Source organism: Pseudophryne corroboree, chromosome 4 (genome assembly GCF_028390025.1).
Source record: "Pseudophryne corroboree isolate aPseCor3 chromosome 4, aPseCor3.hap2, whole genome shotgun sequence".
Classification (NCBI taxonomy): domain Eukaryota; kingdom Metazoa; phylum Chordata; class Amphibia; order Anura; family Myobatrachidae; genus Pseudophryne; species Pseudophryne corroboree.
The window spans coordinates 93,775,880-93,802,697 of record NC_086447.1 but is presented as its reverse complement, the minus strand read 5'-3'; the positions used below and the strand labels follow the sequence as shown (position 1 = coordinate 93,802,697).

The window sequence follows — 26,818 nt, the reverse complement described above, 5'->3', positions numbered from 1 at the left end:
TAATTGGGCGCTGCGGAACCCTTGTGGCGCAATATAAATAAAGGATAACAATAATAATCCTCAGCTATCAAATTATAGTGGACTACAGAGCCAACCCATCAACACAAGCTCACTGCATCTCATTAAAGGCACACTTGCACGGCTGACTGAGCCCCCCTTTCTCCTTCAGTGCTGGAAACCTGTCCGAATACTCTTTATTGTCATCCACCAGTGGTTAAGAACTTCTGCTGGCCAGCCACAAGTGCTGCAAGAGGGAAGAGTACTGCACCCATCGCCTGGTCCCAATTACTCAGTGCTGCACGTTCCCGCACTGTCTCCAGCAGGGGGCACCAAGATAACTATGAATTTAAGGACACCTCCAGCTCAAAAAACGGTGGAGTTTATACTTGTCTGAGCAAATGTGATGGTGGGTATACAGACCTCTGCCCCTCCGCAAACCCCAAAGGGACTGGCATTTGTACTACCAGTCGGTAGCAGGAACGTTGCAACACGGCTTTTCTTGTTCTGCCTGCTCCATTTACTTGCGTTCACCTGGCCGAAAGTACCAGTTCAACATCGCACAACGAACTCCATCTGACATGTCACCAGCAATCACTGCCACACCAGTGATTAATAGGATAAAAGACGCTTCTGAAGAAGGATAAACGATCCGAAAGCGCTTAAGCCTGGGGGACTTATTTGTGCGGCATCAACGGAGGATCCGGAGGACGTACTCGGCAGTTTTGGGACACCTTTAGTAACCGGGACTTTGGGTGACTATATCTCTACACTGTCCGCTGCAGTTTCCTGGATGCCTTCTGATATGTGCTGTTTTTTAACCTTTGTTTGCGAGTGTCTCTTGTATTAAATTTATTTTAAATCAAATACACAGACGATATTGCACTATTATTATTCTCTATTCAAGCTCCTTATGGGAACGGTATGGTTAACACATTTATGAAGTAAAGCCAGCCAGAATGAGATTCTGCTTACTACATGTAAATTTATCAGCTGTACCATGTGAGTGGGACCATTGAGTAATAAAATCACACTTTCATTCAAGCGGAATACACTATGTGTTGTATTTTTGTGTTATTTTTTGAGCATATTGTTAATCGATTTGGAGCTGGAATCACTCTACCATATCAATTGTGTAAGCCATTTTTGACCACTCAATTTCTGTTGTGATAAGGTTGCGCCACCTGGTCTCACTAATTTTGGGTGCATGATTCTTAATTAAAACCACGGTGAAGGTTTTTTCTGTGTGACTAAGGGCTGCCACCTAAGTATAAGCGCAATTAGCATCTCCTATTTGCTTTTTTATAATTTTAGGATAAAAGAAAGCAATGAAGCTCACCTCAATCACAAGCTGGAGGTCGTCCATGTACCTCTCCTCTGTCTGGATCAGCTCATGTATGTACCCCTGCCTCTTCCGCTCCATAGGCTGCATGGTATCCAAGGACTGGAGGTCAGCACACCCTAAAGGAAGGGGCAGGTAGCACAGCACAGTGTAAAGTATCCACATAGGGGAGAGCTTCCATACAAAACATATTAGGAAATAATTCAGGAGTTGGCTATAAAGTTTAAAAGCTACAAAAGACAGAGGTGATATGAAAGAATCATTCAATTATGGTATTTACAGAGGTTATTAACGGAGGACCCGATGCAAGTCGGACATAATGGCTGCGGCACTGCGCTCATGTAACGGAGGGAACATATTCACTGCATATGCAGTGTGGTATACAAGGCTGTAAGCGGACCACCACTGGACGTGTGCCATAATCAAGTGTACACAAGTACGGGATACGCGTTTCAGGATCATCTCCACCTGCCACTAAAGGGATGTAACTGGGCTGCAATGGGCCGCTCTCACGTAGGCCAAGTGTGTGGTGCAGACGGAATTTCGGGCTGTGCAGGGTCAGAAAATAGGAATTTAATACCTACCGGTAATTATTTTTCTCGTAGTCCGTAGGGGATACTGGGATGGTCTTAGTACCATGGGGTATAGATGGGGTCCATTGGAGCCTTGGCACTTTAAATTTCTCCTAAGTGTGCTGGCTCCTCCCCTCTATGCCCCTCCTGCAGACTCAGTCAGGAAAACTGTGCATGAGGAGACGGACATACTTTGAGAGAAGGAAAACAGACAAGAGAAGCGGTGAGAACCTAACCAGCACACAACACAACAAGAGGATAGCCATGCTAACCACAACTTGAAACAAGGGACAACATCAGCAGACCCAACCAAGAAATACAAGTACAAGGTTGCAGGAAATCAAACGAAGCACAGAGGCGGGCGCCCAATATCCCCTACGGACTACGAGAAAAGGAATTACCGGCCGGTATTAAATTCCTGTTTTCTTTAACGTCCTAGGGGATACTGGGATGGTGTTAGTACCATGGGTAAATTCCAAAGCTCCCAGACCAGGTGGGAGAGTGCCGAAACCCCTGCAAAATCGAGTGACCAAACTGCAGGTCCTCTTTAGCCAACTTTACAAATGTGTTAGAACCAGACCAAGTAGCTGCTCGGCACAACTGTAATGCCAAGACATTACAGGCATCCGCCCATGAAGAACCGACCGACTGTGTGGAGTGGGCTGCCGTAGAGTAAGCCTGTTGGATGGTCAGACGGATCCAACAAGCAATGGACTGCTTTGAAGCAGGACATCCAATTTTGGCAGCGTCATAGAGAACAAAAAGAGAGTCAGATTTCCTGTGACGAGTCGTCCTCTTGACATAAATCTTCAAAGCCTGAACCACGTCCAGGGACTTTGGCGTAACTGACGTGTCAGACCACACGGGAACCACTATCGGGGAATTGATATGAAATGCAGACACCACCTCAGGCAAGAATGTCTAGCGAGTTCAGAGCTCTGCTCTATCCTCATGAAACAGCAGAGAAGGACTCTTACAGGATAAGACCCCAAATTCCGAAGCAACATGATAGCCTTCCACGGCAAATATTCTATGTCCACCCTGTGGAAAGGTTCATTCAATCAGATTCGAGAAAGGTCAGAACCACATTGAGATCCCACGGCACAGTGGGAGGCACAAAGGGTGGTCGAATATGAAGGACACCCTTCAAGTACGTCTGGGCTACTGGGAGAACAGAATTTTTTCCTGGAAGAAAAGGACAAGGCTGTGATCTGAACGGTTATAGAGCCTAAACGTAGGCCCAACACAACAGCCTGCAGGAAGTGCAAGAAACATCCCAGGCGAAAATTCACAGCAGAATACTGTCGACCCTCACACCAAGAGAACATGTCTCCCATATGCGATGACAATGTTTTGACGCGACCACATGCCTGGCTTGGATGATAGTCAAGATAACCTTGCCCGGAACCTCTTTCCTGGCAAAAACCTTCCAATCAACTTCCATTACATTAAACGTAGCCGTGGTAAGTCTGGATAGACTAACGGCCTTTGTATAAGAAAATCATCCCGAATTGGCAGAGGCCAGGGGCCTTCAAGTGACAATACTAGGAGGTCTGCATACCAGGCCCTGCGGGACCAGTCTGGGGCAATCAGAATTGCCTGAACTCTTTTCCATGAAGTCCTTCGAGATTTCTGGGAAGTAGAGGAATTGGAGGGAACAAATTCACAAACTGGTGAATGCACGGCGTCATCAGAACATCCACCGCTGCGACCTGTGGATCCCTTGTCCTGGAACAAGAACGCAGAAGCTTCTTGGCGAGTTGCGGGTAGACTCACCGATGAAATATCCGCTGAAACACTTGGGGGTCGAGGCCCCATTCCCCTGGGTGCAGACCGTGTCTGCTGAGGAAGTCTGCTTCCGAATTGTCTGCTCCCATAATGACTATGGCGGAAATGGCCCTGGCATTCTGCACAGCCCAGAAGAGTATCTTAGACACCTCTATCATTGCAGCTCTGCTGTTTGGACCTCCTTGTTGTGTCATGTACGCCACAGTCGGTAGTTTTTCGACCGTACCTGTATAGCCCGATACTGAAGTACAAAACAGGCCTGCAGAAGGGCATTGTAAATCATCCTGAGGTCCAGAACATTCATTGGAAGGGAGGTCTCTTGATCTGACCACCTACCATGGAACAAAGCGCCTTGGGTCACTGCACCCTCACCACGGAGGTTCGCAACCGTTGTCTACAGAATCCAATCCTGAATTCCGATGTGTCAACCCCCCACCAGGTGGGAGATCTGCAACCACCATAAGAGGAAAATTCTGGCTTTTGGTGAAAGGCATATCATCTGGCGCATTTGCAGATGTGACCCTGACCATTAGTCCAGAAGATCCAGCTGGAATGGTCATGTATGGAATCTTCTGTACCAAATAGCCTCGTTAGGAGGCCATCCTCTTTCCCAGTAGGCGTATACAAAGATGTACTGAGATTTTGTTCAGCTGCAGAATGGAATGAACCATCGTCTGAATTGCCTTTGCCTTGTCCATAAGAAGGAACACTCTCTGAGACACCGTGTCCAGAATCATTAGCAGGAACCGAAGCCTTGAGAATCCACTTATGATCCGTAAGACGGTGTACTGAATGACTGATGCTTTCCATCAACTGTGCTCTGGACATAGCAGTTATGAGGAGATCGTCAAGTATGGAACAATGTTCACTTTCTGCTTGCGGAGTTGTAGTGACATCTCTGCCATCACCTCTGTGAACACCCTCGGTGCCGTTGAGAGACTAAAAGGCAAGGCTTGGACCTGGTAGTGACCGTCCTGCAGTGCAAACCTGAGGTAAGCCTGAGGAGGCGGCCATATCAGGATGTGAAAATACACATCCTTGATATCCAGAAATACCAGGATTTCCCCTTCTTCCAGACCTGAGATCTTTGGAAGTGGAACACTCGGAAGAACGGGTTCAGTGATTTGAGGTTGAAGATCGGCCGTACTGAACTGTCCGGCTTCGGTGCCACAAAACAGGTTGGAACGATAACCCCTGTTTTGGAGTTGAGGCAGAACTGGAACAATGACCTGCGTCTGTAACAGTTTTTGCATGTCTTCTTGCAAGGTTACTCTTGTTTTGTGCGAAACTGGTAAGCCTGACGTGAAGAATTTGTGAGGTGGGAGCATTTGAAACACTAACCTGTAGCCCTGGGAGAGTAGGTTTTTTCCCCCAGGGGATCCTGGCATGAGCCTGCTCCTGAAATATTCGAGGCGAGCTCCCACCTGTAAGGCCCCCAGAATCTGGGGCCAACCGCCATGCTGATGGCATGAAAGTGGCTGAGCCTGATCACTGCTCCTGTGAACCAGCGGCCGCTGGTCTGCGCAATATACCTCTGGGTCCTCTAGCGGTGTAGGAGTTACCTCTGGCCTTTCCGTTAAATCTGTCAACCCGAAAGGACTGCAGAGTGGGGCCTGGGTAAGCACGTCCAGACGGTGGAGCTGCAGACGGGAGATAGGTGGACTTACAAGTCTTAGTAAATGAAATTCACTTGTTCAGTTCATGACCGAAAAAAACCTCCTTCGTAAAGGGAAAGTTCTCTACACCACTCTTGGAAACAGTGTCTGCTGTCCACCGCCGCAGCCATAACGCTCTGAGCGCTGACACCGCCATGGCCGTTGAGCGTGCATTAATCAGGCCTATTTCCTAGAATGCTACACACATAAAATATGCAGAATCCGGTACATGTCGCAGGAGTGTGATAATCTCATCCTGAGGCATCGTGTCAAAACCTTTTAGTATATTACCCGTCCATTTAACAATGGCCCTTGTAAACATACACATGCAATTGTGGGTCACTGAGCAACTCCCACTGCTGTGCAAATGGATTTGAGAGTAGTCTCAATTTTATGATCAGCAGGGTCTGTTAAGGAGATAGCTCCAGGTACAGGCAGCACAATCTTACGTGACAGCCAGGACATTGAAGTATCCACTGCAGGTGGATTTTTCCACACCTTCCTATCCTCAGGGGGAAAAGGAAAGGACGTCAGCAACATCATAGGGATCTGAAATTTCATGTCAGGATTAACCCACATTACTCTAAAGAGTGTGTTTAATTCCTCTGAGATAGGAAAGTAGCAGGAGATTTCGTTTTTTACATTAAAAACACTACCTTTACTGTGTCTGTCTCCTTATCAGGGATATGCAGGACATCTCGAATAGAGTAGATAAGAGCTTCCACTCCCTGAGACAGTACCGTCCCCGATAACTACATACACCTCCCCCTCTTCCAGATCTTGCATCTTGTCATCAGATACAGACTAGAACCTGGGGTAATGTACTTTTTGTGGGGTGTAGTACGGCTGACCGGCGGTCAGCTTACCGACGCAGGGATCCCGGCGGGGAGGGGCGAATGCAGCAAGCCCCTTGCGGGCTCGCTGCGCTCACCACGCTGCGGGCTCGGTGGCGACCTGCGGTCACCACGGGTTCTATTCCCACTCTATGGGTGTCGTGGACACCCACGAGTGGAAATAGTCCCTGTTGGTCGGCAAGCCGACCATTGGGATAGTGAGCGGTCGGGATGGTGGAGGTCATGTGACTGTCGGTCACCCGACCGCCGGTCACATGAATACCACCCCTTTTTGTGAAATAAGTATAGGGGACGGAGAGGCTGGTCTACGGTCTGAATTCTTAACATAAAATCAGCCATAAGGCTGGTATACATGGGAGAGATGTGTGCTGAGCGATGCGGGGGAGGACAGGGGGCCGCTCATTTCACCCAGCGGGTGAAATGAGCGACGTGCTAGATTGGCCTGCATGCAGGCTCAATCTAGCACCGGCAATAGCGATGCGAGGGGCCGCGCATCGCTATCGCTGTGGGGGGTACACACGAGTGATCTGTGCTTAAAATCTAAGCAATCTAGTCAGATTGCTTAGATTTTAAGCATGGATCTCTCCGTGAGTACCCCCCTATAGACTTCTTTTAAAATCTTGCCTCTCTTGCCTGGTAGTATCCAGTACAGATGATAAGTAAACATCTCTCTCATCTAGTCCAGCCATGCTGGCTTTTGAGTGCTGCTTCCTTGTGAAGGGGGCTGCACTGTGCACATAACAGAGAAACCCCCCAGAAAACATTGTGCTGCATGACTTTCTCCTGATTATCCAGCCATTCTGGTTCCAGCGTGTTACTTCCCTGTGAAGGGAGACTGCACTGAGTACACAACAGAGACCATACCCTTCAACTGTACCTTTTTAGCAGGTACAGTACCTTTTTTTTAATGGTCTGTACCGATTTTTAGCTCTCCAAACTTCCATTGAAAGTATAAAAAAAGGGGTGTGGCCACACCCCCTTTCCCCATGGCAACCCCCCCTTTTTGAATTTGTACCGATTTTTAGGTGTAAAATGTTGGAGGGTATGCAGAGACCGGTAGCATCTAGTTTTCCTTCGTGGAGAGGATCTTTCCCATAAGCCCCTGGGTCCATGTCACAAACTATTTGGAATAGTAGTAACCTGTGGCGAGCGACAGAGACCCCCCTGGAGTGGGGGAAACCTTGTGCTACAGGACTGACATATAACTTTCTTGCCAGACATGTTTATACAGCAGAACACACACAGGAGCAGTGACATATACACAGTTTCCAGCCTGGGTGGAGTGAGACCGAGAAACCAGCACACTCCTGCCTCAATCAGCTAAAGCAGTGCTTTGCCGGGCAGAAACTAGAACCTTAGATAAGGTAACCAGGTTTTTTTTACAGACAATATATTGCTCACCCCCTTCTACAATGCTTTAGAAAATCCTTGGAGGATCAGCGCTTCCTTGCATGCAGCCTGTAGTGTGATGCAGCAGGAAATGGCGCCTCTGAGCCGCTGGTCCCACTCTCAGGGAAGCCCCGCCCCCTTAATGGCGCACGGTCCCTGCACTTTATTATATTGGCAAGTCTCTCCAATTTACAGAAAATGGGGTTAAAACCCTTTGTGTCAGCGCCAGTGTGGGTATATGCAGCGGGCACCTCACCTTGCAGCGCAGAGTGCCTGCCGCGCCCTTATGCCACCATGTGAACAGGGGATCCGCTGTCCGAGACCCCGGTTCCTGTACTCGCCACACCAGCGTCTTCAGCTCTGTTAGGGGTGGGGGCATGCTGTTGGAGTGCGAAACAACACCTCAGGAGCTATGTCCTGTTAGCGGGGATATGGACATTAACACTTCAAGAGGTTGGTCTGGTCCCCCCCACTAAGTCCCACAACGCATACAGACTGGTGCCAACCAGTGCTGCCTGAAAATAAACTTTGAAGAAAACTCTTTGGCGCTCCAGAGAATGCACCCGGCTCCTTGGGCACATTTTTCTAGACTGAGTCTGCAGGATGGGCATAGATGGGAGGAGCCAGCACACTCTGAAGGAATTTAAAGTGCCAAGGCTTCAATGGACCCCATCTATACCCCATGGTACTAAGACCATCTCAGTATCCCCTGTGACGTTAGAGAAAGAAGCACCATATTTCTGACGTGTCTTTTGCGCCAAGGATTTGGCTGGTGTAAGTGTGCACTAACAATTGTGATGGCTATGAAACAAAGTATACAAATGGGGGTGGCCCAGCTGCAGCACAAGTCCGCATATACATTGGCCCCAGAGTGCAGAATGCCCGCACCTGGGCAGTCACAGCAGTACTGCTATGTGGGGCAAATAAAACCCTCTCTATGGCACTATGGAATAAAACAAACAAGCAATGCTAGAGGACAGATCTGCTTTAAAGTACACATTTTACACATTACTTCTTACTTTCTGATATTAGGAGGATATTGGGGAAACCTCCTAATCCTGTTACCCTACACCCAGACCACCATATAAATCATCCAAGACATCCTCCTGTCCCCTTAACATCTGAGGTTATCAAACTTTTTAAGCTTGTGGCCATATGTGCAGCGACCTTGGAATGTATTATTTTACTATTTATGGTCTGGTTTTGGCAACACATTTGTTATGTTCCAGTATACAACTAATAATGGTATAATAACAACATCTCAGTGCAATCTGGTTTGTGGCATAAAACCATATTGATCTCACAAGTGAAGTGCTATTTATAACCCGTATGATATCTGAACATACTTGACTTGAGGAATGTACTGTACATATTGTACTGAAATGGTCACCTACACACAGTGGAGGGGTAATTTATGAACACACTGTATATGCCTTGGCTAGCAGGCGAGAGCTCGGAAAGGTCTATCCATGAGTGTGTCCCATTCCTCAGTGATGTCACTGGTTCCTAGCAAGCAGATAGGCTGCAGCCTCGTGAATGTTAGTTTAGGCTGTACAATGGTTCTCTCCGCTGTGTGCAGGTGACAGGTGTACTTTCATTCTCTTATGCAGAACACGTTACATAATCTATCCTCCTGTGCGCTATACAACAGGAAGACACATTGTAATTAGTGCTACTTGTACATGACACAAAGAATGCCAGGCGTGACACTATGGAGCGCTCGGGAGTAATCCCATAAGACATTGTTAGACTGGATAGGGACAATTATTCCGTCTGTCAGTGCCTTTTCCACGCAGACACTAATAGAATCATGACTTATGTATGTGGGAGAGGAGACGCACTGTGTATTCTGGTAGTTTAAAAATAATATAAAGCAACTGCTGGAAGGAGGCTTCAAAATAATCATTGTAAAATTTGCCATTAGGTTCTGTAGACCTCGATAAGGAGTATAAAATAAGAATTTACTTACCGATAATTCTATTTCTCGGAGTCCGTAGTGGATGCTGGGGTTCCTGAAAGGACCATGGGGAATAGCGGCTCCGCAGGAGACAGGGCACAAAAAAGTAAAGCTTTACTAGGTCAGGTGGTGTGCACTGGCTCCTCCCCCTATGACCCTCCTCCAGACTCCAGTTAGGTACTGTGCCCGGACGAGCATACACAATAAGGGAGGCATTTTGAATCCCGGGTAAGACTCATACCAGCCACACCAATCACACCGTACAACTTGTGATCTAAACCCAGTTAACAGTATGACAACAGAAAGGGCCTCTTAAAGATGGCTCCTTAACAATAACCCGAATTAGTTAACAATAACTATGTACAAGTATTGCAGATAATCCGCACTTGGGATGGGCGCCCAGCATCCACTACGGACTCCGAGAAATAGAATTATCGGTAAGTAAATTCTTATTTTCTCTATCGTCCTAAGTGGATGCTGGGGTTCCTGAAAGGACCATGGGGATTATACCAAAGCTCCCAAACGGGCGGGAGAGTGCGGATGACTCTGCAGCACCGAATGAGAGAACTCCAGGTCCTCCTTTGCCAGGGTATCAAATTTGTAAAATTTTACAAACGTGTTCTCCCCCGACCACGTAGCTGCTCGGCAGAGTTGTAATGCCGAGACCCCTCGGGCAGCCGCCCAAGATGAGCCCACCTTCCTTGTGGAGTGGGCTTTTACAGTTTTAGGCTGTGGCAGGCCTGCCACAGAATGTGCAAGTTGAATTGTGTTACAAATCCAACGAGCAATCGACTGCTTAGAAGCAGGTGCGCCCAACTTGTTGGGTGCATACAATATAAACAGCGAGTCAGATTTTCTGACTCCAGCCGTCCTTGCAATGTATATTTTTAAGGCTCTGACAACGTCCAACAACTTGGAGTCCTCCAAGTCGCTAGTGGCCGCAGGCACCACAATAGGTTGGTTCAGATGAAATGCTGATACCACTTTAGGGAGAAAATGCGGACGAGTCCGCAGTTCTGCCCTATCCGAATGGAAGATTAGATAAGGACTTTTATAAGATAAAGCCGCCAATTCAGATACTCTCCTGGCAGAGGCCAGGGCTAGTAACATAGTCACTTTCAATGTGAGATATTTCAAATCCACCTTTTTCAATGGTTCAAACCAATGGGATTTGAGGAAATCTAAAACTACATTTAGATCCCACGGTGCCACCGGAGGCACCACAGGAGGCTGTATATGCAGTACTCCCTTGACAAAAGTCTGGACCTCAGGGACAGAGGCCAATTCTTTTTGGAAGAATATTGACAGGGCCGAAATTTGAACCTTAATGGATCCCAATTTGAGACCCATAGATAATCCTGATTGCAGGAAATGTAGGAAACGACCCAGTTGGAATTCCTCCGTCGGAACCCTCCGATCCTCGCACCACGCTACATATTTTCGCCAAATGCGGTGATAATGTTTCACGGTGACTTCCTTCCGTGCCTTAATCAAGGTAGGAATGACTTCTTCTGGAATGCCTTTCCCTTTTAGGATCTGGCGTTCAACCGCCATGCCGTCAAACGCAGCCGCGGTAAGTCTTGAAAAAGACAGGGACCCTGCTGTAGCAGGTCCCTTCTCAGAGGTAGAGGCCACGGTTCGTCCGTGAGCATCTCTTGAAGTTCCGGATACCCAGTCCTTCTCGGCCAATCCGGAACCACTAGTATTGTTCTTACTCTTCTTTGCCGTATGATCTTCAATACCTTTGGTATGAGCGGCAGAGGAGGAAACACATACACTGACTGGTACACCCAAGGAGTTACCAGTGCGTCCACAGCTATTGCCTGTGGATCTCTTGACCTGGCGCAATATTTGTCCAGTTTCTTGTTGAGGCGAGACGCCATCATGTCTACAATTGGTCTTTCCCAACGGTCTATTAACATGTTGAAGACTTCTGGATGTAGACCCCACTCTCCCGGATGAAGATCGTGTCTGCTGAGGAAGTCTGCTTCCCAGTTGTCCACGCCCGGGATGAACACTGCTGACAGTGCTATCACGTGATTCTCCGCCCAGCGAAGAATCTTGGCAGCTTCTGCCATTGCACTCCTGCTTCTTGTGCCGCCCTGCCTGTTTACATGGGCGACCGCCGTGATGTTGTCCGACTGAATCAACACCGGCTTTCCTTGCAGGAGAAGTTCCGCCTGGCTTAGAGCATTGTAGATTGCTCTTAGTTCCAGAATGTTTATGTGAAGAGACTTTTCCAGACTCGTCCATACTCCCTGGAAGTTTCTTCCTTGTGTGACTGCTCCCCAGCCTCTCAGGCTGGCGTCCGTGGTCACCAGGATCCAATCCTGAATGCCGAATCTGCGGCCTTCTAATAGGTGAGCCTTCTGCAACCACCACAGAAGTGACACCCTTGTCTTTGGTGACAGGGTTATTCGCAGGTGCATCTGCAGATGCGACCCTGACCATTTGTCCAACAGATCCCTTTGGAATATTCTTGCATGGAATCTGCCGAATGGAATTGCTTCGTAAGAAGCCACCATTTTTCCCAGGACTCTTGTGCATTGATGTACTGACACTTTTCCTGGTTTTAGGAGGTTCCTGACCAGATCGGATAACTCCTTGGCTTTTTCCTCTGGAAGGAAAACCTTTTTCTGAACCGTGTCCAGAATCATTCCTAGGAACAGCAGACGAGTTGTCGGGATTAAATGGGATTTTGGAATATTCAGAATCCACCCGTGTTGTCTTAGCACCTCTTGAGATAGTGCTAAAGCTGTCTCCAGCTGTTCTCTGGACCTTGCCCTTATTAGGAGATCGTCCAAGTATGGGATAACTAATACGCCTTTTCTTCGAAGAAGAATCATCATCTCGGCCATTACCTTGGTAAAGACCCGAGGCGCCGTGGACAATCCGAACGGCAGCGTCTGAAACTGATAGTGACAGTTTTGAACAATGAACCTGAGGTACCCCTGGTGTGCGGGGTAAATCGGAACGTGTAGATACGCATCCTTGATGTCCAAGGATACCATAAAGTCCCCTTCTTCCAGGTTCGCTATCACTGCTCTGAGTGACTCCATCTTGAACTTGAACTTTTTTATGTAGAGGTTCAAGGACTTCAGATTTAGAATAGGCCTTACCGAGCCATCCGGCTTCGGTACCACAAATAGAGTGGAATAATACCCCTTTCCTTGTTGTAATAGGGGTACTTTGACTATCACCTGCTGAGCGTACAGCTTGTGAATGGCTTCCAACACCCTCTCCCTTTCGGAAGAGACGGTTGGTAAGGCAGACTTCAGGAAACGATGAGGAGGATCCGTCTCTAATTCCAACCTGTACCCCTGAGATATTATCTGCAGGATCCAGGGGTCTACCTGCGAGTGAGCCCACTGCGCGCTGTAATTTTTGAGACGGCCCCCCACTGTCCCCGAGTCCGCTTGAGAGGCCCCAGCGTCATGCTGAGGTTTTTGCAGGAGCCGGGGAGGGCTTCTGTTCCTGGGAAGGAGCTGCCTGTTGGTGTCTCTTCCCTCTTCCTCTGCCTCGTGGCAGGTACGACAAGCCCTTTGCTCTCTTATTTTTGTAGGAGCGAAAAGGCTGCGGTTGAAAGGTCGGTGCCTTTCTCTGTTGGGGAGTGACTTGAGGTAAAAAAGTGGATTTCCCGGCAGTAGCCGTGGCCACCAAGTCTGATAGACCAACTCCAAATAACTCCTCCCCTTTATACGGCAAAACCTCCATGTGACGTTTTGAATCCGCATCGCCTGTCCACTGTCGTGTCCATAAGGCTCTTCTGGCTGAAATGGACATAGCACTCACCCGAGATGCCAGTGTGCAAATATCCCTCTGTGCATCACGCATATAGATAAATGCATCCTTTATTTGTTCTAACGACAGTAAAACATTGTCCCTATCTAGGGTATCAATATTTTCAATCAGGGATTCTGACCAAACTACTCCAGCACTGCACATCCAGGTAGTTGCTATAGCTGGTCGTAGTATAACACCTGCATGTGTGTATATATTCTTTTGAATAACTTCCATCTTTCTATCTGATGGATCCTTAAGTGCGGCCGTCTCAGGAGAGGGTAACGCCACTTGTTTGGATAAGCGTGTGAGCGCCTTGTCCACCTTAGGGGGTGTTTCCCAGCGCGCCCTAACCTCTGGCGGGAAAGGGTATAATGCCAATAACTTTTTTGAAATTATCAACTTTTTATCAGGAGCAACCCACGCTTCATCACACACGTCATTTAATTCTTCTGATTCAGGAAAAACTGTTTGTAGTTTTTTCACACCATACATAATACCCTGTTTTACGGTATCTGTAGTATCAGCTAAATGTAACGTCTCCTTCATTGCCAAAATCATATAACGTGTGGCCCTACTGGAAAATACGTTTGAATTTCTACCGTCGTCACTGGAATCAGTGCCCGTGTCTGGGTCTGTGTCGACCGACTGAGGCAAAGGGCGTTTTACAGCCCCTGACGGTGTTTGAGGCGCCTGGACAGGCATTAATTGATTGTCCGGCCGCCTCATGTCCTCAACTGACTGTTTAAGGGAAGATAAACCATCACGTAATTCCACAAATAAAGGCATCCATTCTGGTGTCGACCCCCTGGGGGGTGACATCTGCATATTTGGCAATTGCTCCGCCTCCACACCAATATCGTCCTCATACATGTCGACACCACGTACCGACACACACCGCAAACTCACAGGGAATGCTCTAATGAAGACAGGACCCACTAGCCCTTTTGGGGAGACAGAGGGAGAGTCTGCCAGCACACACCACAAAGCGCTATATATACAAGGGATATCCTTATATTAAGTGCTCCCTTATAGCTGCTTTAATATATATATATATAGCCATTAATGTGCCCCCCCTCTCTGTTTTACCCTGTTTCTGTAGTGCAGTGCAGGGGAGAGACCTGGGAGCCGTTCTGACCAGCGGAGCTGTGACAGAAAATGGCGCCGTGTGCTGAGGAGATAGGCCCCGCCCCTTTTTCGGCGGGTTCTTCTCCCGCTATTTTTCCAGTCAGGCAGGGGTTAAATATCTCCATATAGCCCCTATGGGCTATATGTGAGGTATTTTTAGCCTTGTATAAGGTTTATATTTGCCTCTCAGAGCGCCCCCCCCCAGCGCTCTGCACCCTCAGTGACTGCCCAGTGAAGTGTGCTGAGAGGAAAATGGCGCACAGCTGCAGTGCTGTGCGCTACCTTATGAAGACTGAGGAGTCTTCAGCCGCCGGTTTCCGGACCTCTTCACGCTTCAGCATCTGCAAGGGGGTCGGCGGCGCGGCTCCGGGACCGGACTCCACGGCTGGGCCTGTGTTCGATCCCTCTGGAGCTAATGGTGTCCAGTAGCCAAGCAGCAAATCCACTCTGCATGCAGGTGAGTTTACTACTTTCCCCCTAAGTCCCACGTTGCAGTGATCCTGTTGCCAGCAGGACTCACTGTAAAGAAAAAAACCTAAACTAAACTTTCTCTAAGCAGCTCTTTAGGAGAGCCACCTAGATTGCACCCTTCTTGTTCGGGCACAAAATCTAACTGGAGTCTGGAGGAGGGTCATAGGGGGAGGAGCCAGTGCACACCACCTGACCTAGTAAAGCTTTACTTTTTTGTGCCCTGTCTCCTGCGGAGCCGCTATTCCCCATGGTCCTTTCAGGAACCCCAGCATCCACTTAGGACGATAGAGAAAACCCCCTAGTACTCAGGCCTCGCGTTACCATGCATCAAAGCGTGTTCTCAGAGCTTCCTGCTGCACAGTGTACTGGGTAGTAAATAAGCGCTCCCATGGAACATTACATTATGCAAGGTGGCACAATTTGCAGGGAATGCCCCATCATCCCCCCCACCCCTCAAGGGGGTACATTGGTACCAGTGGGTTAAAATGATTTCTGCATGCCTAGCACTTTATCTCTGTACACAGGCCTCATATAAGCCTAGCTGTGTACTGCGTGGGCCAGAATGAGGCCCTGAGAAGCAGTTTGTACACATACTTCAGCCAGATGATAGACCATTAAGATAAGCAGTGAGCCATGGTGGTGTAACACACAGTGGGTACACTGATCCGTAGGTCCAAATAACAGGTTAGAACCAGGATCAGGGGGAACGGCTTTGTAAGAATAAACTATAGTATATGAAGGAAGTGTTCCCGATAGATCTCCCCCAGATGACTGAATATATGAAGGACATTTTTAAGAACTTTCACATATAAGTTGAGTATTCTATTCTTGTCTATCATTCTTCTGAATTGCATGTTATCTTGTTAGGGTGGCACTCGATATGCCGGCTGTCGGTATCACGGCGCACAGCATACTGGCGCCAGGATCCCGACAGCCGGCATACAGACAACTATTCTCCCTCTTGGGGTGTCCAAGAATATCCAGGAGACTTCTAAAATTTCAGAGAGTGGACAGTAAAATGCGCCATGACTGCCCAGCCCCCAGCAGTGGCGAAAGGCGGAACCGCTTAACTGAGAGTCGGGCCATGCTAACGCAAATAGTGGCTTCCAGACCCCTGTACCTGCTATCGCCCCCCATATTACCAAGTATGTGAGAAAGAGAGAATGACATAGAGGGGAAGCCACTACTTGTGTGACTGGGAACCAGATCTTCGTTTCGCTAGTGACAGATAAGTGTCACTATGAGAACAACAAAATCATTTTGATGCCAGTAAATTTGTGGTTTCTAAAACGCCTGTGTCTAACCAGTCTAAGGCCCTAAATACCAATATCTAAGAATCCACTGTACACAAATATCAGCAGATTACACAGTTACAATCCAACAAAAATATATTTACAGAGAGAGGAATTAACAAGCAGACAGAAACATCAGCATTATAATGCCATATTATTTTATACAATGCTTTAAATACTGACTGCATTTGGAAGATGGTGGCAATTACTACAATTAGCAATTTCAAAATGATGAGGTCACTATACACAGTACATGTGCCACTATTCACAGTACTGTCCTTCCAGACAGGTAAACAATTACACCTGCCTCATCCTGTACCCCGCATGCTAACAAAGCAACACACAAACCTTTAACAGGGCAGTATATTGTGTCACAGAGTAATAAATAACGCGCAACATACCACAGGGCAGTATATTATGTGGTGCTGACAGCAGCATGAGATATTACTACTGTAAGTCAATAAACCTAAAGAGACCTCAGTACAAGTCAAAACACATCTATAATTGTATTACTTGTATATAAAACATGCACAAAAATAAAAATCAGAAAAGGAAACGATTGATAAAATAACAAAATACAAAAAACAACACATTAACCAAAGATAATGATTATGATGCCAATCAGACCAACAACAGTCATTCCGCAGCCAGACTGGTGGACAACATGGCTCCACCCCAAGAGCCCGCCTCCTGAGCCGAAAGAACCAATAAACTGGTATTTATTCTAATCACGTCCAACTTCAAAATCTTCAGCTATAGGCAAAGTGACAGTCTTCTAATACCAGATATTCCTGACAAGACCGCTGCCAAGTCACCCACCAGTCCTGCTATGATCAAAACATGTATTTACATTAACAGTTGCACTTAGTAGGCCCGAAATCCAGATGAAAATGACCAAATGTTTCTCTAGCCCCACTCAAACAATACCACACAGGAAATTTTGCCATGACAATATTATCAAGTCCGCCACAAACCATATACTTAGATCACAAATGAACCCCTTTAGCCTACCTCCCCCACACAAGAGAGCACAGACAACAAATCCACAACACACAAAATTCATCCCACTACACCAACATAAATGGTCTCACCTTCCATAATCCAACTCCATGGCAGCAGCGAAGTTAAACCGTAGGCATGACTTATGGTCGGGCGGTATAAGAGCACAGCTACCAAAGGCTTAATAAAAGATTCTGTTATACAAGGGCATCATACTGGGAGAGCACATAGGACAGAGAGGTGCTACTATTATATTAATATTGTGTATAAATGCTGTTAAATGTTATAGAGGATTGAGGAGGGCGGTGGTCACAGCTAAGGGAATAAATGAATGTGAGAAACTAGGACAACGAAGGGGGCCCCTCCACACTGGTGCTGGAGTTAGTCCATGGATGGAGAACGGAAGAGGTGATCAGGAAAGGAAAGTGAGCAACCTGCCAGTGGAGAGATTAACTAGACAATTATACCCCCCTCCCCCCAAGAAGGAATCCAGGTGAATCCAGAGAGGCCAACGGGAGTGATGTATCAAGCATTGAAGAGCAGAGAAGTGGACCAGTAGAGAAGTGGCCCATAGTAACCAATCATCTTCTACCTAGCATTTTATAAAATGTACTTGACTGGTTGTTTTGGCCAATTTCTCCACTCTTTTCATAAAGACAGACGCTCAAAAGTGAGAGGTTCTAGAATGAGGTTAGTAAATATCAGCCACTGATAGGTAGAAAGGATGGTTCATCTTGACTGTGTAATTGGGTATAAGGAGAGCATCAACTAGTAAGAGGATAATACTATGAGAGACCATACAATTATAATATAAGCAAATGGCCAGGACAGCATGGATAGACCACAATGTTCTTCCAATACCGCCAAGCCCACAAAGTGATGAACACTGGAGAAAGATCAATCTCTCTTAAGAAGCCGATTCAGGGATACTTCCCATCTCCTGTCCCCCTAACACTGCCAGCCACCACACTACAGCGGCTGGAGAAAGGAGCATAGGAGACTTGTCTCATCTGCCCTCCCTCTGCAATTAATCAGCCAGTGACCGAGGTGCTGAGGAGAGGCACAGTGGGACTAGGAGTCCAGAACAGGTCTATAACTATAAAACATCAAATATGCATTTATTTTGATGACTATACACTACCAGCTGCACAAGGCAGGAAATCCCTGGAAGGAAATGTGGAGACAAATACAAGAGGCTAGCAGATTGGAACAAACCTAATTCTGTGATAAATAGCAAGTTCTATACTGCTAGATTCTAGAAAAAGGTGAGGGGTAATAAGTAACCTTAGGACACCTTGCGGGAGTTTAAAATGTTTGAAAAGTCGGTTGGGTGTCTGTTTTCTACTGTCTATTAGATAGGAAAAAACAGACTCCCAACTGACTTTTCAAACATTTGAATCTCCCCCCTTGTGTCGGGTGGTATTCATGTGACCGCCGGTCAGCTGACCGACAGTCACATGACCTCCTCCACCAGCCCGACGGGTCACTGTCCCGATGGTCGGCATGCCGACCAACAGGGACTATTTCCACTCGTGGGTGTCCACGACACCCATAGAGTGGGAATAGAACCCGTAGCGACCGCAGGTCGCCACCGAGCCCGCAAGGGGCTTGCTGCACTCGCCCCTCCCCGCCGGGATCCCGGCGTCGGTATGCTGCCGGGATCCCGGCGTCGGTATGCTGCCGGGATCCTGGCGTCGGTCAGCTGTACTACACCCCTTGTGTCAGTGTTGAACTGGCCCACAGGGGAAACCCACAGTGGGCCTCACCAACTCCTCCGCTAGGGATGAGATTCCAGATTGTGCACTTGATACATACATTATATACAGTATGTTAGCGGATACTGCACAGGTGTATTCTCTACAGTGCATTGCTGTTATTAATCTAATACATTATCATGCATGCACTAGCAGGATTTTTTCTCTCTCTATAGATATAGATATATATATATATATATATATAGATATATATAGATATATATATATAATACAGGATTTTCCACAGCAGTGGAAAGAATAGCACTCTCTAGGTTTAATCAACCAAGTAAATAATATTTAATGTATAGGTCAATCTCACAGTTCCATAATGCGATTTCCTCCTCCAACGTTTCGGTCCACACCAGGACCTTTGTCAAGGAGTTAACAGCTCAGTCACATGGTCAGCATAACATCATAGATCAGCAGTGCAAAATATCTGGAACCAGAGATGTTGCCTCACCGGCCCCAGTTTTATACCAGCACTAATAGGTCTCATGGTCACGCCCCCCTCATTGTGAAAGTTGGATCAGCCTGTAGTGTGTTTTTCCACTTTCATTTTGAGTGTGACTCCAAATCCAGACCTCCATGGGTTAATACATTTGATTTCCATTGATAATTTTTGTGTGATTTTGTTGTCAGCACATTCAACTATGTAAAGAACAAAGTATTTAATAAGAATATTTCATTCATTCAGATCTAGGATGTGTTATTTTAGTGATCCCTTTATTTTTTTGAGCAGTGTGTATATATACCTGTATATATATATATATATATATATATATATATATATATATATATATATATATATATACACAGGTTGAGTCTCCCTTATCCAAAATGCTTGGGACCAGAGGTATTTTGGATATGGGATTTTTCCGTATTTTGGAATAATTGCATACCATAATGAGATATCATGGTGATGGGACCTAAATCTAAGCACAGAATGCATTTATGTTTCATATACACCTTATATACACAGCCTGAAGGTAATTTTAGCCAATATTTTTTATAACTTTGTGCATTAAACAAAGTGTGTGTACATTCACACAATTCATTTATGTTTCATATACACACAGCCTGAAGGTCATGTAATACAATATTTTTAATAACTCTGTGTATTAAACAAAGTTTGTGTACATTGAGCCATCAAAAAACAAAGGTTTCACTATCTCACTCTGACTCAAAAAAGTCCGTATTTCGGAATATGTGGATATGGGATACTCAATATATATAAATATATATATAAATAAATATATATATATATATATATATATATATATATATATATATATATATATATATATAAAAAGACAGGGGTCCCTGCACTCTCACAAACCACAGCCAACTACTCTCTACCTGGTAGAGATGATGGGTCTACCTGGTAGACCCATCATCTCTGCCAGAAACTCATTACTCCAGCCAGTAGGCATCTATATAGATGCCTTTCTACAGCCGATTGTACAACAGGGGAATAGCTACATCAGAGACTCATCGGAATTCCTGCAGAAACTACTCACCCTCCCCCAGAACCTTAATGGGGACTTACTGGCAACGATGGACGTCTGCTCGCTCTACACTATCATCCCCCATGATCAAGGTATACAAGCATTGGAAAGAACCTGGCAAGAATTACCCACGGTGGGTCCACCAGTGGATTTCCTACTTGAACTGGCTAACCTGGTCCTGAGACAAAACCACTTCTCCTACCAAGGAAAATAATACTTGCAACGTGAGGGGACAGCGATGGGATCGAATTTGGCACCTGCTTATGCTAACACCTTCATGGCTGAGTATGAGCAATTGCGTATCCTACCTCGGTATGGCACGCAGATATTGTTCTACAAAAGATTTATATAGACAACATCTTCCTGATTTGGAAAGGGTCAATTGATTCCTTTAATCAGATGGTCACTTCACTTAACAGCCTTGACAACCCAGTGAAATTCACCCATGAAATTGATTCACGGACTATAAACTTTTTGGACATCACAATTACTTTGGAGGATGGTAGAATCAATACAAGTCTTTACAGAAAACCGACGGACCGCAATACCCTACTCCTCCCGAGTAGCCAACATCCACCAGCCCTCAAGGGCAATTTGCCCATTTCCCAATTCCTGAGGGTTATGCGTAACAATTCCGACAAAGATCACATGGAACTACAACTCACAGAGATGACATCCAGATTTCTGGAACGAGGCTATGAGCGGAAAAACGTACTTCGATGTCTAACAAAGGCGAGGAAGAAGTTTGAAGCATCCAATAGGGGTATACAAGAAGCTCCTGCAGTGGATAGGATGGTCTTCACAACCACATATGATAATCACTCTAATAAGATAAGATCAGGGGGGCGATTCGGCGGAATTGGCCCATCCTTACTACAGACGATCATCTTAAGTTGAAGAAGTGCCCTCCACCATTGATGGCCTATCGGAAGGCAGCAAACTTGAAACAACTTCTCCTGAGACCGATGGCGGGCAACGAAGGACCGACCACCACAACATGGCTCCATGAGAGGCGCCCGGGATGCTATAGATGTACGGGCTGTACCACTTGTAGGGGCCCCACATTTCCACACCCCCATTCAGGAAGACCTATTACCATCAAATTCAGACTGCATTGTACTATGGACCATCTAATCTACATCCTAACATGCCCATGCGGGCTATACTATGTTGGAATGACCACCAGACGATTTCGAGACAGAATGGCAAACCATAGAACAACTATTCACCAAGCTATCACCTCTAGGACTGCTGTGCTACCGGTTGCCAGACATTTTATGAAATTGAGACACCAAGTCTCTGATTTGAGATCCAAACTTATTGACTGGATTCCACCACCGCCCCGTGGGGGCGACCGTGCCCTTCTACTCAAGAAAAGGGAAAGCTTGTGGATTTATAAACTTGACACTATAGCCCCAAGGGGCATGAATGAAAATAATCCGCTATCCAGCTTTTTGAAATAAATTCTGTTATGTCCTTACTTTGTAATACATACTGTTTACATTTCTTTTCTCACACACTGTATTGATCCCTGCCTTGTGACCTCATCGGCCCCTATATACCAGCTTATGTAACCCCATATGCTTAAGTGTAACGGTTCATATGCCTGATCGCATTAGTTTACAGTGATGGATTTTTTTTACAACATCCACCACTCACCATTATCTATAAAAACACTCTATATGGTCGTGTGGGCACGCCCACATTGAGAACTTGAGCACCGCTATATATACGTATTCAGAGAGATCGTTTTGTTCTCCCATTGTGCAGCATTTGCCCCGGTGACGGACACACAGCTGTTTGCCGCACAGCACATGCGCAGTGTGACGCTTCGGCGTCATTCGGTTACCATGGAGACGCAAACTTCCGGCATGTACCGGAGTCTCCCGCTGTGTGCAGTGGAACTCACTGGCATTGGAGCCATGCACAGCAGCCAGTTCTGTGCTACAATAATTGTTTATATCACATAAGTTTGATCTTATTCACATCTGATACATTATTCTTGTAATACACACTTCCGGGGTTACCGGAAGTGACGTAATTGCGCTCCACTGGTGCGTTCCACAGCACCTTCACAATGAGGGGAGTGTGACCATGAGACCTATTAGTGCTGGTATAAAACTGGGGCCGGTGAGGCAACATCTCTGGTTCCAGATATTTTGCACTGCTGATCTATAGTGTTATGCTGACCATGTGACTGAGCTGTTAACTCCTTGACAAAGGTCCTGGTGTGGACCGAAACATTGGAGGAGGAAATCGCATTATGGAACTGTGAGATTGACCTTTACATTAAATATTATTTACTTGGTTGATTAAACCTAGAGAGTGCTATTCTTTCCACTGCTGTGGAAAATCCTGTATTGTACTTTGGGTCACACCCCGTGGGGGGTTCTGACTTTGATTGGCACCCCAGTAGTTGGCTGTGGTTTGTGAGAGTGCAGGGACCCCTGTCTTTATTCATATATATATATATATATGTATATATATATATATATATATATATATACATATAGCCAGTTCTATGCTCCGGCACTAGGCTATGTCCCAGCAATGGGGCTAACTTGCTCCGGTGCCCTCCTCCAGGTATAAATACCAGATGGATACCAACTAGGACAAATGAGGCGGCACTCAGAGTCTTCAAACAAGTGAAAAATTGTAATGGTGCTTCTACATATATATATACATATACACACACACACACACACTGCTCAAAAAAATAAGGGGAACACTAAAATAACACATCCTAGATCTGAATGAATGAAATATTCTTATTAAATACTTTGTTCTTTACATAGTTGAATGTGCTGACAACAAAATCACACATAAATGATCAATGGAAATCAAATTTATTAACCCATGGAGGTCTGGATTTGGAGTCACCCTCAAAATTAAAGTGGAAAAACACACTACAGGCTTATCCAACTTTGATGTAATGTCCTTAAAACAAGTCAAAATGAGGCTCAGTAGTGTGTGTGGACTCCACGTGCCTGTATGACCTCCGTACAACCCACACAAGTGGCTCAGGTACTGCAGCTCATCCAGGATGGCACATTAATGCGAGCTGTGGCAAGAAGGTTTGCTGTGTCTGTCAGCGTAGTGTCCAGAGCATGGAGGCGCTACCAGGAGACAGGCCAGTACATCAGGAGACGTGGAGGAGGCTGTAGGAGGGCAACAACCCAGCAGCAGGACCGCTACCTCCGCCTTTGTGCAAGGAGGAACAGGAGGAGCACTGCCAGAGCCCTGCAAAATGACCTCCAGCAAGCCACAAATGTGCATGTGTCTACTCAAACGATCAGAAACAGACTCCATGAGGGTGGTATGAGGGCCCGACGTCCACAGGTGGGGGTTGTGCTTACAGCCCAACACCGTGCAGGACGTTTGGCATTTGCCAGGGAAAACCAAGATTGGCAAATTCGCCACTGGCGCCCTGTGCTCTTCACAGATGAAAGCAGGTTCTCACTGAGCACGTGACAGATGTGACAGAGTCTGGAGACGCCAAAGAGAACGTTCTGCTGCCTGCAACATCCTCCAGCATGACCGGTTTGGCAGTGGGTCAGTAATGGTGTGGAGTGGCATTTCTTTGGGGGGCCGCACAGCCCTCCATGTGCTCGCCAGAGGTAGCCTGACTGCCATTAGGTACCGAGATGAGATCCTCAGACCCCTTGTGAGACCATATGCTGGTGCGGTTGGGCCTGGAGTCCTCCTAATGCAAGACAATGCTAGACCTCATGTGACTGGACTGTGTCAGCAGTTCCTGCAAGACGAAGGCATTGATGTTATGGACTGGCCCGCCCGTTCCCCAGACCTGAATCCAATTGAGCACATCTCGGACATCATGTCTCGCTCCATCCACAATGCCACGTTGCACCCTTTATTTTTTTGAGCAGAGTGTGTGTGTGTGTATATATATATATATATATATACACACACACACACATCTCAACAAAAATAAAGGGAACACTAAAATAACACATCCTAGATCTGAATGAAACATATCTACCATATGTTTGTGAACGAGTGCCAGCTTTTTTTCATTTATATATATATATATATATATATATATATAGGCCCAGACCATGCACTCTCCAATGGTTAACCAAGTGTCTGTGCCGACAGGCCACACCCCTTCTGGATACTGACCACACCCCTAAACATGGGCCCCTACCACTGCATTCCCCCGGCAGGCCCTTCATGCACCAGTCTAACACACCTGTGTGTCCTGCTGAGCCGTCACCTGCAGCCGCCAGCTATCTCCTGCTTTATGTCCTGTCAGTACCATTCTTTCTTAATGGGAAAGTGCTGCATAATCCCTATTTACCTCATTAAAGCAGGGCATACCTGCCCATCCACCAGGAACTTCTGGGAGACTCGCAATTTTTGAACATACCTACTACTACAATATTGAGATGTGAGGGTAAGTACTGTATGGGGTTAGATAAGGAATATTTAAGCTGGCCCTGTTTTCTCTTATTATTCAGGACATTACAAAATAACAAGACCACCAGGCGGGCGGATGGGCAGCTCTCTGCAGAACGATATTGTGCCTGTTCCACATTTACACCTAACTTTCTCCACTAGAAGCGGGTGGAGAACCTGGTGACCCTTAAGCCATGCTGAATGGTCAGATGTATGCCGCAGGTTTTTTATTTAGTGCTCCAAGCTGTAACACATACTGTACATCTGACAATTCAGCATGGTTTAAGGGTGACCAGGTTCTCCACCAGCTTCTGGTGGAGAAAGTTAGGTGTAAATGTGGAACAGGCACAATGGGGACCCGGTCTTTAGGTCGACAGTAAGTAGGTCAACACTGTCTAGGTCGACCACTACTGATCGACAGTAAGTAGGTCGACAGGACATAAGGTCGTCATTAGTTTTTCAACTTTTTGTAATTTTTCGAACTTTACGATCCACGTGGACAACAATTGAGAACGGTAACCTTGCCCGAAGCATGGCGAGCGAAGCGAGGGGACACGGTGCACTAATTGGGATTCCCGGTCACTGTACGGAGAAAACGACACCACAAAAAGTCAACAAACTCATATCGACCTAGTACATATCGACCTCCTTACTGTCGACCAATAGTGGTCGACCTAGACACTGTCGACCTAAATCTTATCTACCTAACATACCACACCCCAGATGAGTCCTTTTATACTGTGGCTTCAGTCGGGCAAAATAGCCCCTCTCAGTGTGTCAGGTCCCAGGCAACTCAGTTGCGCATCTTTTCGCTCAAAATGTGCACCTTATTCACACAAAATGAACTACTGGAAGCGACAAAGCTGTATTGCTAGTATAAGCGGACCACAGGGGTGTGCAACACTGGTACATCTGTGGGAGTACACACTGGGCGTGTACAAAAAGAGCTCCGATGCCGCAGCGGCGGCGGCTTTCCTCACGGCAAGTTCTGTTGTGCTTCATCTGCGAATCTGTACGTGTGTAAAACCAATTCCTGTGCAGTTAAAGTCGCAACCTGGCGTCTCTAGTACACTGTGAGTGACTTTTTGCTGCATTTGCGAATCGCCTAGGATGCAGAGTTTAAAGAAAGACAGTCGGGCGTCTCGCGTCATATGGCATAATGGCGCCTGGTGTATGAGGACACAACAGTACGTTATTAGAGATAGAGGTCTTTCTTTAATCAAATTAATTTTATCACAATGTGACCCTTTTGGGTATCAGAGAGCCACGCACGAGTCTCTAACAACATTTTCTAGATTATACAGTGACAAAACAAACCTGCTTATTCAGGCAACAGAGTTACACTAACAATTCATTGCCTTAAGGTTACATCAGTCTTCCCACATGATAAATGAAACGCCGGTGAGGAGTAGACGGGAGAAGTACTTACAGCTGTCCAGACTTGCCCTTGAAAAACCAACATCCTTACACAACAGATGCAAAATCTCCTTCTCCTTCAAGATCAAAGGGTTGTGAAGCGATTTCAGAGCCCGGCGATACATTTCATCACTGTCCTTCTTAACTACAATGCAGAACATCTGTTTCATGGCGTTGTGTGGCCACTGAGGAGTCCTCCTTCTCCTAACATGGAAGGTGTCCACTCATAGGAATGCTGTTAGAGATGTACCTGAACATTGGTATGAATCAGATTCACCTGCCTGGCAGGCTGGTACACGGAAACAGCTCTCATGGCAGCTTCAACGTGACAGTACACAGTCATCTCTCCTGGAATACATGGCATTCTAAAAACTCATCATCTAGGAACAGTATGTCAAGCGAGCCCCGTCGCTCAACACATTCTAGTGAGAGTGTGCGGCTTGTGAGCACACAGTGATTAGAAGGATTACATTTTCAGCTTTTGAGAAAAGATTTTCAGTTCA

The 26,818-nt window shown here is 46.4% G+C and overlaps 1 protein-coding gene across 7 annotated transcripts in view; it reads right to left on the bottom strand.

The window, feature by feature from the left end:
- The window catches only part of ITSN2 (intersectin 2), a 398,370-nt gene that overhangs the window by 57,640 nt on the left and 313,912 nt on the right, over positions 1 to 26,818 (bottom strand). For all 7 annotated transcript variants that reach the window (XM_063915271.1, XM_063915270.1, XM_063915272.1 and 4 more), the window contains one exon: positions 1,337 to 1,458. In XM_063915271.1, the coding sequence (XP_063771341.1) occupies positions 1,337 to 1,458 (122 nt within the window). The remainder of the gene's footprint in view (positions 1 to 1,336; positions 1,459 to 26,818) is intronic.